Below are 16,460 nucleotides of genomic sequence, written 5' to 3'. Positions count from 1 at the left end.
TCTGCGCTCTAACCACTGTTTTTGCATACCGCTCGGCTTGTGTAACCGTTGAGTGGTTTTGCTCAAGCGAGACAATGGCTGTGTAACAGACTAAGCAGAGTGAAGCCATCCAATGTCAAATGGTTGCAGGAGATGATAAACACAGTTGTCCATGCTTGAAAAGAAAAACAGACAAAGTTGAGAGCTTTCTTGATAAAATGTAGGTGTTATTTCTACAAGAAAGGCAACAGAAAGACTCCTCAGGTGAGCCTGTCACCACTAATAAAGAAGACTTTGCTTACCCAGAGTAAACATAAGCATCCTTCGGATAATTATAACCTGAATAAAAGCTCTCATAAGGTCACAGAGAGTACCAAGGTCAATCTGAGAGAACTGTACCATCATCATTAGCAAAAGTGCTGTGTCAATATTATACTTTTTAAAGCTCACTGCTCTCCTATTCTGCTTGTTTTTAATTACATGGCATTTCAAATCATTGTAAAGACTCTGCTTGATAGATTGACTCTTAAAGACGACTTTAATCTGCTCTTATTTAATCACAAGGACTTGTTACATCACAGGCACAACTGTGGAAGAAAATGCAGCCACTGAACTTCCAGTATGTAGGTGCCGACATGACCTGATTGAGCTCTCAGTACTGCAAAGCATGCTGGTACTCACTCTACAGGCCAGCAGACCACAACTACGTTTCCCCACCTCATTTGCAAAGCAATCCCGCTTCCCTCCCACTCAGTGCCCTCAGTGCATCTTTTTGTCATTTCCCTGTAAAGGCTCCATTTGTTTATCCGCTGAGACGGCAAAGGGGGGTGGCAGGGCACGTGGAGGGCAGTAAAGGAGCCAGGTCTCAAGGAGACTTCTCCGCAACCAAAAAGCATCTTCGCAAAAAAAAAAAAAAATACACACCCACTGAGCCGACACACACCATTCACCTCTACCCCGTCTGACTAATGTGCCCTGACACTCGTACATCACCCGTAAATTGGCCAAATGAATTAACCACGGCCCCTGCTTAGCTTTACGGGCTTTAAATGGATTTTCTCCTCTCCAGGTCTGCCCAATAATTGCATTTATCCATCTTGTTGAAGCCAGGTTTACACACTCCCAAAGATCATGCCAATCCCCGGATGCATTTTCCGCTCTGGTGGCAAGAGAGTGAGAGATTTGTCATCGGATCATAACAGGTAATTCAAACAACAATTAGCTTGACGACTCCGCCGTATGTCAATGTCTGGCTCCTTGTTGGACAGGACCTTGGTTGGAGCGATGACGTGCCTCCTGTCTCCTCATCTGTCTAGATATCTCTCCTTGTTGCCATCCCCTTATGTCTTAGTGTGATAAATCGAGCCTTGTGCTACTCTTTATCTATCATCCTAGCCTGCAGGTTAAAACAGCAAACACCCACAGTAGGGAGGAAAGTAGTGGTTATAAGTCTTGCACTGTTTCATTGTTCACCAACACATTCAGATGGAGAGCAGAGGCAGAGCTGTGAACACCAGCATCAGTGGGGGTCATCTGTGCACTTGTGAATGTTTGAACAGAAGTGCATTAGACACTGGGGGGGCCCAGAGGACAATTCAGCTATGTAAACATGCAGCAACTTCCTTCCCTCTGCTCCTCCAGGCCTTGCACTGAGACAAGCCACTGTTTAAACAGCGCATACAGCATTCCTGTGCCTGGGCCCTGGCCAGCTGCTGCATCCTCACTGCAGGCCTGCCCGACCGCCTGAGCAGAGACAGATACAGGCCTCACAACAGCCAGGGTCATCCTCAACACACAAAGGGCTTTCATAGGCATGCAAAACCCAACTTTTTTCTGCTAGAAATGCTCCAAAGCCGCTAAGCTGGCTGCTTCAGCGCTGACAGCCAAAGTCCAAGCTGACCTCCCTCGGAAAGACAGATTAGCTATTGAGGAGGCTCGAATCATCACGTCGCCAAAGGATCCATCCTGAAATCTGGAGCGCTTGACGCCAGAGTAATGACAAAGCTGGAAATTTATCTTTATTGATATTTCAAATATGCAAAGTGTGGTGGCCAATAAAGATAGAGGAGGCAGTAAAGAGAGAATAAAGAGCACCCTGGTTCTAAAGGGCATTGTGACGTTTATCACATGACACAAAGGCCATCTCTCAGCTTAACTTTCATTATGACTAAACAGCTTTCATTTCCAGCTAATAATGTGGAATTAACCTTTGGCTTTCATGCCAACTGGCCGTAAAGTTAAATAATGTCTGTTTGACAATAAATCTTTAACATTATAACACACCAACCACAAGTTTTATATGGGAAAATTTGATTTAAGACGAAAGTATAAAAACAAAGTGACACAAAGTCCAGTATCTCCTTACTTTATAATCCTCTTAAGACAAACTTTGGAATCTGTGCTGTTAATTTTGGACTGGAGTTAAGGAGAGATTGTTCAAATAAGAAATTCAATCTCTCACTCCAACGGTGCCATAGGGGAGCATGTTGGAATCAAACTTGTGTCTCATTCCAGGTCAATAACCTTTACTAGTAAACCGCAAAGGAGGAGATCATCCTGGGAGCTTTCTGCTGCCAAAGAATGTAAACTAAAGTCAGGAGTAAGTGCAGTAAGATTTCACATAGCATATATTACTAAAGGTCTAATCATGATGTCATCCAGGCTTGGTTTTATAATAGGAGGGACTACAGATATCACCGTCTCCCTTTATCAGCAGCTCAGCACTGGACATCATGTCTGTAAGCTGCATATTTCTAAGGTTGTCAAAAGGTCAGAAATGTCAATGTTTTCCATACCACTAGTTTAAAATGGTATTATTTCTATTTTAATTGTGGATAGCATCAGAAATAGGTATGCACAATATTATACACACTTGATGTAAATGTAGTTCAGACTGAAAATTTCATTCTTTAAAACACACTTAAAAGTATAAGGATGAACAAATAAATAAACTGAAAAAAAGCCTAAAACTCCACAAACTGATTAGTACATATGACCATATGACTGATATTTAGAGCCAATATAGACTGATATTTAAAACCAATACAGACCGATATTTAAAGCCAATATAGGCTGATATTTAAAACCAATATAGACTGGTATTTACAGCCAGTATAGGCTGATATTTAAAACCAATATAATCTGAAATTTAAAGCCAATATATGCCACTATTTACAGACAATATGGGCCAAAATTAATAATACTAACAGTCAATACATGCCAATATTACAGCCAATACAGGCTGATATTTACAGCCGATACATTCCAATATTACAGTTAATATAGGCTGATATTTACAGCCGATACAAGCCAATATTTACAGGCGATAATCGACTAACATTTACAGCAGATACAGGCAAATATTCAAAGCCAAAGGTATTTTTGTTCTGCCTAAAACTCCACAAACTTATAGTACAATAAGCCAATATTTACAGGCGGTATAGGCCGCTGTCTTCAGATATCGTTTGTAATTTCACACTTAAACCAAAAATGAACTTCATGTTAACATCTGCCAAAATTGATATCATGCCAATTATATCATGCATCCTTTATCAAAACATAAGGCTTTTTTCGTAAGGTAGTGGAAAGGAGAGGAATGGATCCATCAAAAATTGCAAGAAAATTCTAGCAAACTATCCAATGGCACACTTACATTAGGCCTACTTGCTTTCTATCATTCTGAAACCTGGTTTTTCCCTTTCAGCAGTCTCTTGCTCGCCCCAGCTTACAAGAAGGGCAGTCTCAGAGTCAGCACAATGGAAAAATACACAAACAACATGACAACACCTTGATGACTGTCAAGAGGAACAGTTGTATCACTTAGGTCCAAGTAGGTCTGCTTGATTATGCCAAAAATCATGATCACTATCATTTTGGTTGATACTGAGATCATAATTATTGAACCTGATTGCTCACTGATTTTACAACATCTGGATGCAAACATGAATTTCTAGTGATTAATTGAACCTGTCATGTTGCCTTCAGGGGCAGCATCGTAACAAATTCTCTACTTCCCGGTCAGACTTTTCAAAACCAGAGCAGGACTGAGGTCATTCTAGCCTTTTGTAGAAAAACAGCTGCCTTTCTGTCACCTTCTTCAGCTCGCTCTCTTTTCAAACCATGGCTCCCTCTGCTCCTCACTTAAATGAAAGAGAGAGCTGTTTTGGTGGCAGAGGCAGGCAGTAACAGTAAGCAGCACAGTAATCACTTTATTAATTATCTTGTTTTCATGATCATGGGAAGCCAAAATCATAATATTTGAAACTGAAACTCTATTTATGGCCCAGGACTATTTCCATGTTGCACACCCATGCTTGTGAACAATCGTACCGTGCCGAAGCATGACCCTTCCTCCATGCCCCTTTAAAGGATGTTTACTGTGTCTGAGTGCAGTATGGAGCACTCTCACTCGTCAAACAAGCTGGAATCAGGGGGTCAAACATGCTTGTGAATGGTGCAGATCTCTCAAAACAAGGAACTGTTAGGTATTCAGTGTGTAGGAAATTTTTCTTGCCTTAGTAGTAAAATATTTATTGATTTTTTTTTTCTAGAATTGCATCCAAGTTTAAATTCCACTAGTGTGACACCCCTACATATTTCAGTTAAATAGTCTCAATGTCTAAATTTGCACTGTTTTCCATTCTGACAGAACCACATGCTTCTCTGACAGTCCCTTTAGTGCCTCTGTCCGTCTCTGTCATTTTGTCCCTTATGGTGGGACATCTCACCTCGGGATGGCTGTCCAAATAAGACACTCCATTCAGTCTGACCCCTGGAGGGAGGGAGGCCACTGGCAATTCACTCTGGGAGTCAATTTGTTCACTTTTGGAATTGACCCCTAACACCGCTGACACTTGTGCTTCTCACTTTAGCTGAATGAATACTCAGAAACAAGGATGGTTAAGAGGCTGAGCTGAAAGCATCCTTCAACAACATCGCTATGCTCACTCTTTTAGCACTTTTCAGTACAATTCTAAATTTGAAGATCTGTTTTTTTGGGGAGGAAAAGTGCAAAACAAACATGGAGTTTTATTTTTTTAAGCATACAGTCTCCTTAATTAATGTTTACTGACTGTAATCTATGACTTTAAATTTATTTAAATCTCCACAGCCAATCATGTTGCTTGAAGCTGCATTTGGGGGCTAAATAAACACTCCATTACCTACACAATGGTTGGCAAATGAATGCTGACGTGCTACGCGTAGGCCATGTGTGGATGTGACAAGCTGTTCACATGAAATGTTATCTCGAGCTGTACACAAGTTGACAGCTGTCTCTTTACAAGACTGGTATTATTATTGTGTTTAAATAGGTTTCTAACAGCTGGTTAAAGAGCCAACATGGGAATTTACTCTTAATCTGTTTTCCACTGGAATTGGTTCATCAGCTAGAGGAAAGAAAAGAAAAAAACAAGAGGAATCTGACGCTGTTCCACACAGCTCGCCAGTCAGTGTAAAGGGGTTACATCTTATTAGCCTTGTGCATTTTTGAGTAATCTCGCCAACATTTTTTTTCCCCTCAAAATCCCAGCATAATCCGCAGATTAGTAGATGAATTTATTTCTGCCTCGCTCTCCAAACCCTCCCTCACCTTTCGCAGGCGGTTATGAATCCTGCACCTTTAACGACAAACAAGCAGACGATCACCTCATTAGTGGACTCACTCTGCTCCTCACACATGCAGCCCTTAGAGCTTATCCCGCTACAATTAAAAGTTTAATTAGTAGATTAAAAATACATTGACTGGAGTTTTATCACCTAAACTCCTCTATTATGTGTTTAGCGCACACAAAGTGCCTCCTTCCCATCTGAGCCATGTTGAATAGATTATCTCCACACAGAAATTCCCTTGATGACTTTATGACTGGAGATACAAACTAGCTAAAAACAAGCTGCTAAAAACACCATCTGCATAAATAGTGTATGTGGCTCCACTAAGTATGATTTCAAGGTTTGCAGCATCTATGAAAATTTAATAAGAATCAAAATATTACAGCATACATTAGGGCTTAAAGTAGAATAATAAATAGTGAAAATCAAACAATATTGGGTACCTGTTTTGATACCACAGCAAAAAAAAATACACACCCTTTAACTATGTTTGACACTTACTGGTTTACCTACAAGTAGCAAGTAGTACCTACTTCTTTTGCTCTGCACCACTTTTTTGACTCAGTGTTAGTTCAGTTCATACAGCTCTGTTTTCTTCTGTAACATTTGTCCTTCTCTGCACTATCACACTTTGTTTACTCAGTATTGGGCCATGCCACATAGGTCTGAAAATATATTAAAATCCAGCTGTTGTGTTATCTATTCTTAAATGTGAATTTTTGACAGATTTTAGTCTATAATGTGCTGTCTTTGTGGTGGGCAACTGGCGGCCCAGGAGCCACATGAGGCCCTCCTCACCACTAATTGTGGCCCTCAAGTAAATTTAAATATCAATAGATTGTAAGAATGAGGTAAAAATGATCAAATCTGCCATGGGGATATAAAAAAGGAACATTTATATAAATGAATTTCAGCCAAAGCAGATACCGATACCGATAGAAAATGTAGTTCAGACCTCGAACTTTAGTCCTTGAAATTAACTAAATACATAAACTAGAATAAAACTTCAGCTGACAGCCTGTTTGTCCTGCCTAAAACTGTACATGTGACTTATTTACAGCTGATATAGGCAAATATTTACACCCAATAAAGGCCAATACGGGCTGATATTTACAGCCAATATTAAAAGGCTATTAGGCTGAAATATATGGCTGCTATACCAATATCTAAGGGCAATATGGGCTGATATTTACAGCCTTTATGGGCCAATATTTATAAGCTACTAGGCAGATATATATAGCTTGTATGCTGATATTTACAGCCATTATTGGCAAATGTTTACTTGCTATTAGGCCGATATATACGGCTGGTATGCCAATATTTAAAGCCAGTATGGGCCATAGGGCGATATTTACAGATGATATCACTTACATATCTAACTGCTGTCATTGATCAATCTCTGAAACCTATATCTAATACCATCTGTTTATATTTTGTGTAATGACATACATAATGTATCTATTTCAAACATTTTTATGTATTCTTATTTGTGAATTTTTGATAGACTTTTGCCTTTATGTTCTGTCTATCTCAGTGGTGGGCAACTGGCAGCCTGGAGGCCACATGTGGCCCTCATCCTACTCAATGTGGCTCTCAAGTTCATTCAAATATCAATAGATTGTAAAAATGAGGGAAACATGATAAAACTGCCATGACTGTATGAAAAATAGAAACATTTCTATAATTATCTTTCATCACTGATACATAGTAGTAAGAAACTAAAGATATAATCAGCTTAAATTGATGCTGTAAAAGCTTAAAATACATCAGTAGGTGCCTTTGTTCAAACACTCTGATTAAATTAAGCATTATTACCTGTATTTGCACAATACTCTTTGCTCTCTGTAATGTTACTGCTCTGATTGTCTTGAATTGCCCCTCTGGGGTCAAATAAAGTTCTTTAAATGTGAAATTGAAGGCATCAAATACCAGGAAGCTGCTTGTTATCAAGTAACAAAATTTGCAACCAAAACTCCAAAACACAATCAATAGATTACAACGGATTTATTCCTCTCCTGAGTACCTGTTCTATGAAATACATGTTGTTTCTTAAAGCTACAGTACTTCACAATAGTATTAATCAATAAAGTCATAGAAAATGTTTCATTTCTAAACATGTGGTATTGAAACGTATCAAAAATTGGGACAACCTTAGCTAAAACTACAACAAGAAGCGGTGAAATATGATCTTATTTCCATTTTTTATGCTGAACATTTTAATTATATTCATTAGGTAGATTATTTTCTGCCTCTATAATTAATGGTTCAAAGCTGAAAAAATGTATGGAATAAAATGCATTTTTCAGTAAGATAACAGCATGAATGAAATTCTTCTTCTGTGGTACGTTCCAGAGCATTCTACCACATCCATAAAAGGCTGGTGTACCACAGGTGTTCACTGCACGCTGGCACGGCTAGTCATTATCTTTCCCAACATGATCATTAAGAGCTGTGATGGCAGTGTGGCACCTCCTCCTTGCATGCACACATACACATGCTGGAGAAAAAAAGCTGGTGGAGACTCGAGCACTGGCTATCAGTCGTTGTAACAAAAAAAAAAAAAAAAAAAAAAAGGGTGAGAGGGGAAGCTCCTTTCTCAACGAAAAAGCATGTCAGCGGCGGAGCACTTTGACCCTTCCCAAACACACTCCACAGTCCAAACAGAAGGCCGGCACCACCAGAATTCCTCCAGCGTCACAGCGGCCCTCTCGCACAGAGCTGATTTTTTGATGAGGCCGGGAAGCAACGTGGAGGAGAGGTCGGCTTAAACTTGCCTGCTCCAATCTGTGTTTAATCCCTGCTGGGTTTTATTTTTTGTTTCTTTTTTATTTTTTTTAACGGGAAGATAAATGTGAAGCCTAGGGGCACCATTGTTTGGACATCTAACCAGGAACTGTCGCTGCTCTCATTGCCCCGGCATTAACAGCAATTATGCGCTCCATTCAGACGGCTTTTGTGTGTCCGACCCCCTGCCCCCCCACCCCATTCGCTCTCTCTCTCTTTCCGCCCCCCCTCTCTCTGCTCACATACGCACACACTTAGTCCCAATACACATTTCCCGCTTCTCCCTGCCCCTCCCACTCTGCTACTGGTGAACTCATTTGGCTACTGGAGCACTCTGGTCCCATTATGAATGAACTTACTGAAATATGCACAGACCAAGGGGAAAATGCACATACCAGAAGCATTTCTGGTGTGATACCTGAGCTCAAACAATCCAGCAGATTACAGTCTGTGGATTTAAAGCCCACAATCAAAAATGCACTACATTTCAAGTGTAGTTACATGCATTTTTTTTCAGCTACACAGATAAAACTTGAGATATGCTTAACTGCACACCATAAAAATACATTTAGACATCTTTAACTCTGACACTGAGAAGAGAATTCCCTATTTTTGAACTAGCTGATCCTTCATATTTGAAGAAGAGCAATCAATAGTTCCTTTAATTTTATATCTTCAGTAAGGTGCAACTTAGAAAAGTTGTAAACTAAGACTTAACTTCTAACAGCATGGTGCAAGTTCAATAAAAAAGCAGGAAAATGAGAGAAAGAACCAAAGTCTACCATTAAACACTGTCAGCATGTTAAGGGTTAAAGGGACTCTAGAAATAGGGCTGCAAGGGGCAAAGGCTCTTGGGGGTTGCGGCTTTAAAAATGACTAAAAATACTCTTTATTAAAAACTAGAACAGTTTATAAGAGCCGCGTTAGAATAATGCTAAAATTTCTACCAAAAGCTTGGTATTGTGTGGCCCCTGGAAGGCTAGGTTCAGGGCTATACGGGTAAAGTGCTCTTGGGGGTTACACCTTTAAAAATGACCAAAATAATATTTTTTAAAAAACTAAAACAGTTTAAAAGAGCCCCATTAAAATAATGCTAAAAATCTGGACCAAAATATGAGATTGTATGGCCTCAGGTTGGCTAGGTTTAGGTTTAGGCCTAGGGTAGTGTTAGGGAATTTTTCTTAGATGAAGTCAAACACAATGCATTCTTCTTAAAAATCATTTTGAAGTATTTTAAAATATATGTTCATCATTAACACTTAAATATGTGATTCTGGAGCTTTTCTGCACTGCTTCTAAACTTTAAGGAAACACAGAATGCAACAGCAAAATGGGTAAAAGTGTTTAAAAATAATGCAACAAGCTTTGTTTATGGCTGCAAGTTTAAATGGTTGCTCCACATGCACACACAATAATTTAATTTCCATGTTTAAGGGAGCCCCAAGCCCTGTGGGCCAGCAGCAGAGCGAGCCTATATTTAACAGATGACAAAAGTTGCATTCCAGATGTACAGTACTATCTTTGTGTGCAGCTCTATAGAAATGCATGGGAGAGAGAGGGAGCAATGGGAGAAGGAGGTGGGGGTGGAGGGGGGGTACTGCTGGGAGAGTGTAGTGGTGGTGGTGGTGGTAGCGGGGTGGGGGGGTTACACTAGGGGGCTGTGGGGGGGGCACTAGTGCACAGCTGCTAAACTAATGCCTTTTTTTCTTTGCTCAGGCACAGAAAAAGCAGAGTATGGTGGCTCACTGGCAGAATCAGGAGGTGAAAATGAATTCTGGTAATAATTTGGAATAAAATAAATAAAAAGAAAAAAAGATAATGAGTCACAGGCATAATCTGTAACAGTGAAGTCAAAATTAGGCATCAGACTAGATTATTACATTAAAAAACAATGAAGTCAGTGATTTAATTTAAAAAAAAAAAAAAAAAAAAAAAAGGTCCAGCCCCAAACCAGGCTTGACTGCAGCTGAATTTTTGCTACACCCAAGCTGAGCTTGCACCGCCACTGGGGAGCCACGACTCCCTGTGCACGAGTTAAAAATCTGATTAGAAACACATACACAAACTGATTTCTTTATTTATTTATTTCTCCTGTCTGTGTGGTGCTTCGAGCAGAGTGACAGATCGACGAGTGCCTATAAGCTCTCTCACGGCTCAGCCTGCCAACATCATCAGCATTAGACAATTAAGCCTCGCTAGCTGTGAGAAAAAAAACATATATATGTGTGCTTGGTAAATATTTACGGCACAAATCTTTTCCATTCATTCACCAGGCGCTAACAAAACCTTACTGTACTCCCTCTGCCTCTCTTTCTGAGTCCCCACCACTGCCCCCCCCACTACCACCCCTACATCTGCGATTCATTGACTTTACAATTTACCACATGTCGAGATGGGAGAGGTCGAGCCTCCATCTGAATCACGGCACAAATATGCGAGTGATTTATTGTTTTAAAAACCCCGGGCCGATTTAGTGCAACTCCACTTTTCCTGAGCATTACTCCTATTGGCAGACCATGAACAATTACAGTTTGGACTAATTAAGCTCTGAGAATGTGCTGCGCACCGCTAATGTCTAGCAGGCCCCAATTTTAGTTTAATGGTGCCAAACTTTGCTTCCCAGCCCCCCCTTCCCTCCCCTTTCTCTAACTTAACTCCTCAAATCCAAAGCAGATTGTGCTTTTTATGACTGTTTATTGAGTCGAGGAAAAATAAGGACCTTTTCTTTCCCCTCTCTCTCCTCGCATAGGATGAGAGGAGCTGCAAAGAGAAAGAGAAAGAGGAAGAGAGGGAGCATGAAAAGGAGTAGTGGGAGGGAGAGAGAGAGAGCGGGAGCCGCTTCCGCCATACTTTGTAAACAAAAGTGATTTGCAAGACAAAAGGAGCGCAACCTTCCGACTAAATTCAGAGTGCATTTTGCGGCTAAGGGCACAAATTGTGGCCGCGTCGTGCCACCAAACCCCCCGCGGACACCAATTAGGCCCCATTAACATGTAAAGCCAATTTGATAAGGTGTGGGCCTATCCCTTAAATCCGCATTAAACTATCTTTCCTCTTGTCACAGCCAAAAATCCATTTACAGCAGCCGAACACACATAATCCATATGATATACCATTGTTATGCTTATGCTGCTGCCACGTTAAGGAGAGATACTGTCTGTCTGTGTCAATTATAACAGATAAGGCCGGAGCAGTGTGTGCATGTGAGCACAAAGGCAGCAATGTTGCATTCACTTACTGCATGTTCATTACAATAATCTGAGCAGAAAATCCTCCATTATTTCTCCCTTAAGAAATAAAGGAGGGGATTCAGCCTGCTTGGAAGTGGATTTATTTCTCCAAAAGGTGAATCTACGGCAACATGAGCAAACCTGGAAGTGAAACAAAGAGGGAAAAGGGGAGAAAAGCTATTGTTTCAACCACACAAAGCCTTTCCATCGTCTTGTAGTGGAATCGCCACGGGTTCTGGGAGCGTCTTTTTTCACTCTCAACACAGCGGTAGATGCTTGGTGTTGCGTTTTCATCCCCCCCACCCCCCTGCCCACTTTCTTGTTCTTTTTTAAACTAGTCGTAATTATACGTCGAAACTCAAAACCTCCGCCAAAAGTCTCCAGGCTTGGAGAATTATGGGGCCAGGGGTGGCGTCAAATATCTTAACATTCATAAGTCCGAGAGGCAGTAAATAAAGCCAGTGGATTTACGGCCCTGCAGCCCCCCGATGCTGGAGAGTCGGCCGCCCAGATCCCCGCTCTCCCTCCCTGAGCCTCAGTGGTCTCTTAGACCTGTTGAGGTGTGATGTTAGCCCACAGCACCGGAGTTAACCCGCCGCCCTTTTTTCACAAGACCTGTGTGAGCATCGGCAGGAAACAAAAGGTAGACAGAGAGGAGAAGGGGAGATAGAGAGAGAGCAAGAGGGAGCAAAAAGGATGGGAAAGCAGGGTGAACTGGGCAGGCCACTTCTCCAATTCGACCTGCACCCAGTGATCCAGCAGGCCTTTGTGTGAGGTTTAGGGAGGAGGAAAAGGAGGAGGAGGAAGGCTTTTTAAAGCCTGGGCACAACATCATGTCAAATTGCTAAATGATGCTAAATTGTGAGCCTCCTTGGACTGAGGTGGTAGGAAAAACAAATTCTCACTGATTATGGCTCCCAGAGGTCAAACAAATTATGCTAACCGCCACATGCAGGAATTCTTTTCCTTCCCAACTCAATTTAAAAGAGAAATTTAGGAAACAAAGCAAGATGTCAATGTGGATCAAGATGGTGCCAAATTTTGCTCTGAAATTTTTGCCTTAAAAATAAATATCACATTTTAACTTATGATATCTAAAATTTTAAAATCACATTTAAAGGCCTTAATTTGTGAACGGACATCCTGAAAATAAAACCACAGTGTCGCCCAAGCAAAAAGGAGCACATGAAGAAGAAGAAGAGGAAAAAGCAGCGAGAATCAAAGGAATCAAAGACAGAGAAAAAGAGCTCATTGCAATAATACTAGCAGTCATATTCAGCACCTCACATGACATGTTAGGGAGCAAGACAGCTAATCAATGTCCAGGTGAATTATTTATACCAGCTTTAAGTCTAATACATTTATATTACAGCGACCGCTGACTTCAAAGCTCTAATGGATGGACACACAGGGCGCTGCAGACAGTGGGGGCCGAGGCTCAGCGCGAGCCGAAAAACCAGGTTCCTCCAGTCGCTGCTCAGGTAGACGTGTGAATTAAGGTGGAATAAATGCAGTCGTCTAAAAAGGTTCCTTTTAATGAGGTGGCTTCTAGATTTTCTAAGGGCTCTTAATGTGGTTGATAAGGAAGTGTTGACAAGAAAAAAAAAAGGAATAGGTAAAAGGAAAATGATTGAAATATTTTCTCTTTTCTGAATTATTGTAGAAAATAGTCCCCCAGGTGTGGGATTACAAGGGTGAAGGTCAGCACGGTCTCGCCACAGCATCCTCCAGCCATGCTCCACAATTTACTGCTTTCCTACCTGCTGCATAAGCACAATGAACTGAGCGCTTCACGGACTGTAGCAGAACACAGCGCTGCCATAGCCACAAAGAAAAAACTACAAGAACCTCTCTGCTACCACTGAAACAAGGAAGTGCCTCAGCTCAAATCATGTGTGTTGTTGTCAATGCGTGTTTGTGTCAGCGCTGATGAGAATAATGAGTGACTAATTCCAAATAGCAGCCCATAGCGTTAACAAGGCCGGCTGACTAAGAGGGAAAGAATGGCAAAATGTTCTCATATGAGCATATGCTGGGAATGATAAAATCTCTTCAGCTATAAAACACACAAACAAAGTAGAGAGAAATTGTGTAAGCAGCAAAAATAATTTCAGGTGGGTGATCATGACAGAAATTGTGTCAAACACAAAAGAAGGCATTATGTGTCAGGTGTGTGGTTATTTTCAAGAAATATTCAGGTGACAAATATCAGTTTCGTTGGCCAGAGCTGAGGTGGAGGTGGTGGTGGAGGTGGAGGGGGGGTCAGATTTCCTAATGCCTGGTCTTTGCCTTAACCTTGTAAAATGAGATGACAGGTCCTAAAGTGCAGACTTGTAATTGCAACCGTTTAAAATAGGGGGGCAAAAAACACCCGTGGTTTGAGAAAATTATTCCGCTTAAGGATTGCACATTGCCCAGTGGGACTGGCGAGGTGCTGAGCAAATGAGTAAGTGTGCATAATTATAGCACGGCTGATTGTGTCTAAATAACATGAATTTATTTATAAATATGGGTTTACATGGCACATGCTTTTTTCTTTATGAAATAAAGGCAGCGTTTAATCATTAGAAGGTGCACATGCGGAGCACAAAAAGAGTTGCATAATCAGTAAATCACAGCTTTAAAAAATAAATGCAACAATTAAACATTTTATTTTTAATGCTTTAAGAAAAAAAAACTGTTCTAATAGTTTTAATTCATGCACCTTTTGCCTAATGCCTTTACATGATTTGACACATGCAAATCACTTTGAAAAGCTCATTTGCATATTGATTTTATTTGTTTGCTTCTGCATTGCTTTGCAGGGCATGCAGCATGTCAGAAAGTCAGTGTGGAGGTCTGCATGCAGCTTGTGTTAGAAAAAAGAGCATGTTTGATGAGGCTGTGCCAACACGAGCCAAGTGCATTATTCAGTGAGTTAAAAACATGCACCTATAGCACTGAATACAGCACTACCTGCATATTAATTACGTGATAATTGCAATAATACTAATTACTATTAAAAGGAAAGATTTTAAAAATGTCGTGCATTAAATGTCAAACATGTTAGAATTTACAATTTAAAGTAAAAACATTTCATTTGCAGTGGGTTTATTTAATTTAAGCATCATTTTTTAGCGCTTAGCACTGTTAGCATGCTAGCTGCCGTCCACTCAAACACATGCATGCCATTGTACTGTACACTTCATGAGCAGTTGTAAAACTTGGCTCTACATTTTTATCGGCTGCACTTTCTGGGTGACAAACCCTCCGTGTCTGTGTCTACCCCCCTGTATTGTCTTGAGTGTCTGTGAGAGTGGGTGAGCAGTGTCTGTGCACATACAGTGGTAAATAAATGAACTTACTGTGCGTGCTGTTGGAGAAAGTGATCCATTGGGAAGGTAGGGGCTTGTGAGATCGGGGATCATTATAAATGGATAGCCCGGGTACGGTGGGCTCTTGAACAGCCCTCCATCTTGCCTTTTCGCAGCTAACATGGCGGGGGGGAAAAAAGAAGAAAACTTTTTTTATAAAGTGGCCTCAAGAAGTTAATAATTTCCCCTCCATATTTATGCATTAGAGGGGTAAAGCGGGGGATATCCCTCCGCCGGGCACATGTAATGTCATGGTGCAGAAAATAAAGCAAGAGAGGAAGAATAAAGCAGAAACTCACCCTCCTCTAAACTTTCTCTTGTTTTGTCTCTGAAAGTTTCAGATCTAGGCGGAGGCCGTCTTTCCGCCTTGAAATGCAATGAAACACAGGGATTGCGTTAAAGTTAACACAACGGGCGATGAGGGAGATAGTAAACTTTCTTTTCAAGTGTTAACATGTCACAAATGTAGGCCCCTAACTTAAGTTAAACAGCGCTTAACCGGGGTGACTGACGATCGTTCCCCGCTTTACAATGTGCAACTTACCTCTGAGTCCGACGAGCTGTTTTGATTCGTTTCCGACTCGTTTACGAGAGAAGATTTGACATCGGCTAAATCCCTTTCTGCCGAGGAGTTCTCCGAAATTTTCTCTTCCTGCTCTCCTTCGTCTTTGAAGGAAATCATTTCATCGTTTGCACCCAGATCGTCCCCTCCACCGCCGTTGAGTTGCGGCATTTTTCCCGTGCAAAAATTTTCTTTTTTTAAGAGGGGGGCAAAAACACGAAGTTTTTAAACCCTTGATCTCGGTGATCTAGAAAGTCCGAGTTTAAGTTTGGGGTCTGTATTGGCGTTTTCCAAAGCTCTGGCCGGTTGGTAGAAAACTCAAAAAAGAAGGGAATCTTGGCAGAAAAAGGAAGCCGGAGAAGGAGCCGAGCCGCTCGGATTGAGTGAGTTGAAGTTGGTCGGAGTGGTTTTCAGTTCAAAGGCGGCGCTGATTGACAGATAGAGAGGGATGGAAATAGAGAGAGTCTGGATTCAGGATTATTGACAGGGAGAAACACACAAGAAACTAATGAGATTCAAACAGGGAGGGACTTGAAGTGACGTTTTCATAAATAGGAGGAAAAAAGGGAGAGAGGGGGGAGAGAGAGAGGGAAAGAGAGAGAGAGAGAGAGAGCCGGCGGAGGACTGCGGTGAAAAGCATGTGAGGAGGAAAAAGGCAGTTTGGGAGCAGGACAGTGATGGTAAAATAGGAGGAAGATAGGAAGTTGCTAGAAAATGTGGATTAAACGCACATATGGGCGGTCTCCTGGTGGGAAGAAGAGGAAAAAAAACAAAAAGGAGCCTCGTCCTGAGGCTGTTTGCAACCAGTTTGACTCCAGCAGTGTGTCACACTGGGGCCAAATTAACTTAACACTCCTGCTTAAATTAAACTTTTTATTTTATTCCACCATATCCCTCACATTAAAGCTCAATAACCTACTTTTCTTAATACCAGAGGCCAAT

The 16,460-nt window shown here is 41.1% G+C and overlaps 1 protein-coding gene across 12 annotated transcripts in view; it reads right to left on the bottom strand.

The window, feature by feature from the left end:
• tcf7l2 (transcription factor 7 like 2) overlaps nucleotides 1-16,078 on the bottom strand; it is a 135,521-nt gene extending 119,443 nt beyond the window's left edge. For 9 of the 12 annotated variants that reach the window (XM_041815418.1, XM_041815417.1, XM_041815424.1 and 6 more), the window contains exons 1-3: nucleotides 15,501-16,078; nucleotides 15,256-15,322; nucleotides 14,948-15,072 (exon numbers count right to left, since the gene is read on the bottom strand). In XM_041815418.1, coding sequence (XP_041671352.1) covers nucleotides 14,948-15,072; nucleotides 15,256-15,322; nucleotides 15,501-15,689 — 381 coding nt within the window. In that variant the 5' untranslated portion in view covers nucleotides 15,690-16,078. The remainder of the gene's footprint in view (nucleotides 1-14,947; nucleotides 15,073-15,255; nucleotides 15,323-15,500) is intronic. The other 3 variants (XM_041815428.1, XM_041815429.1, XM_041815430.1) reach the window with 2 other exon arrangements.
• Nucleotides 16,079-16,460: the final 382 nt, after the last annotated feature.

The sequence above is a fragment of the Cheilinus undulatus genome, linkage group 20 (assembly GCF_018320785.1).
Source record: "Cheilinus undulatus linkage group 20, ASM1832078v1, whole genome shotgun sequence".
Classification (NCBI taxonomy): Eukaryota; Metazoa; Chordata; class Actinopteri; order Labriformes; family Labridae; genus Cheilinus; species Cheilinus undulatus.
The sequence above is the reverse complement of the archived record's forward strand: the minus strand, read 5'-3'. Positions and strand labels throughout refer to the sequence as shown.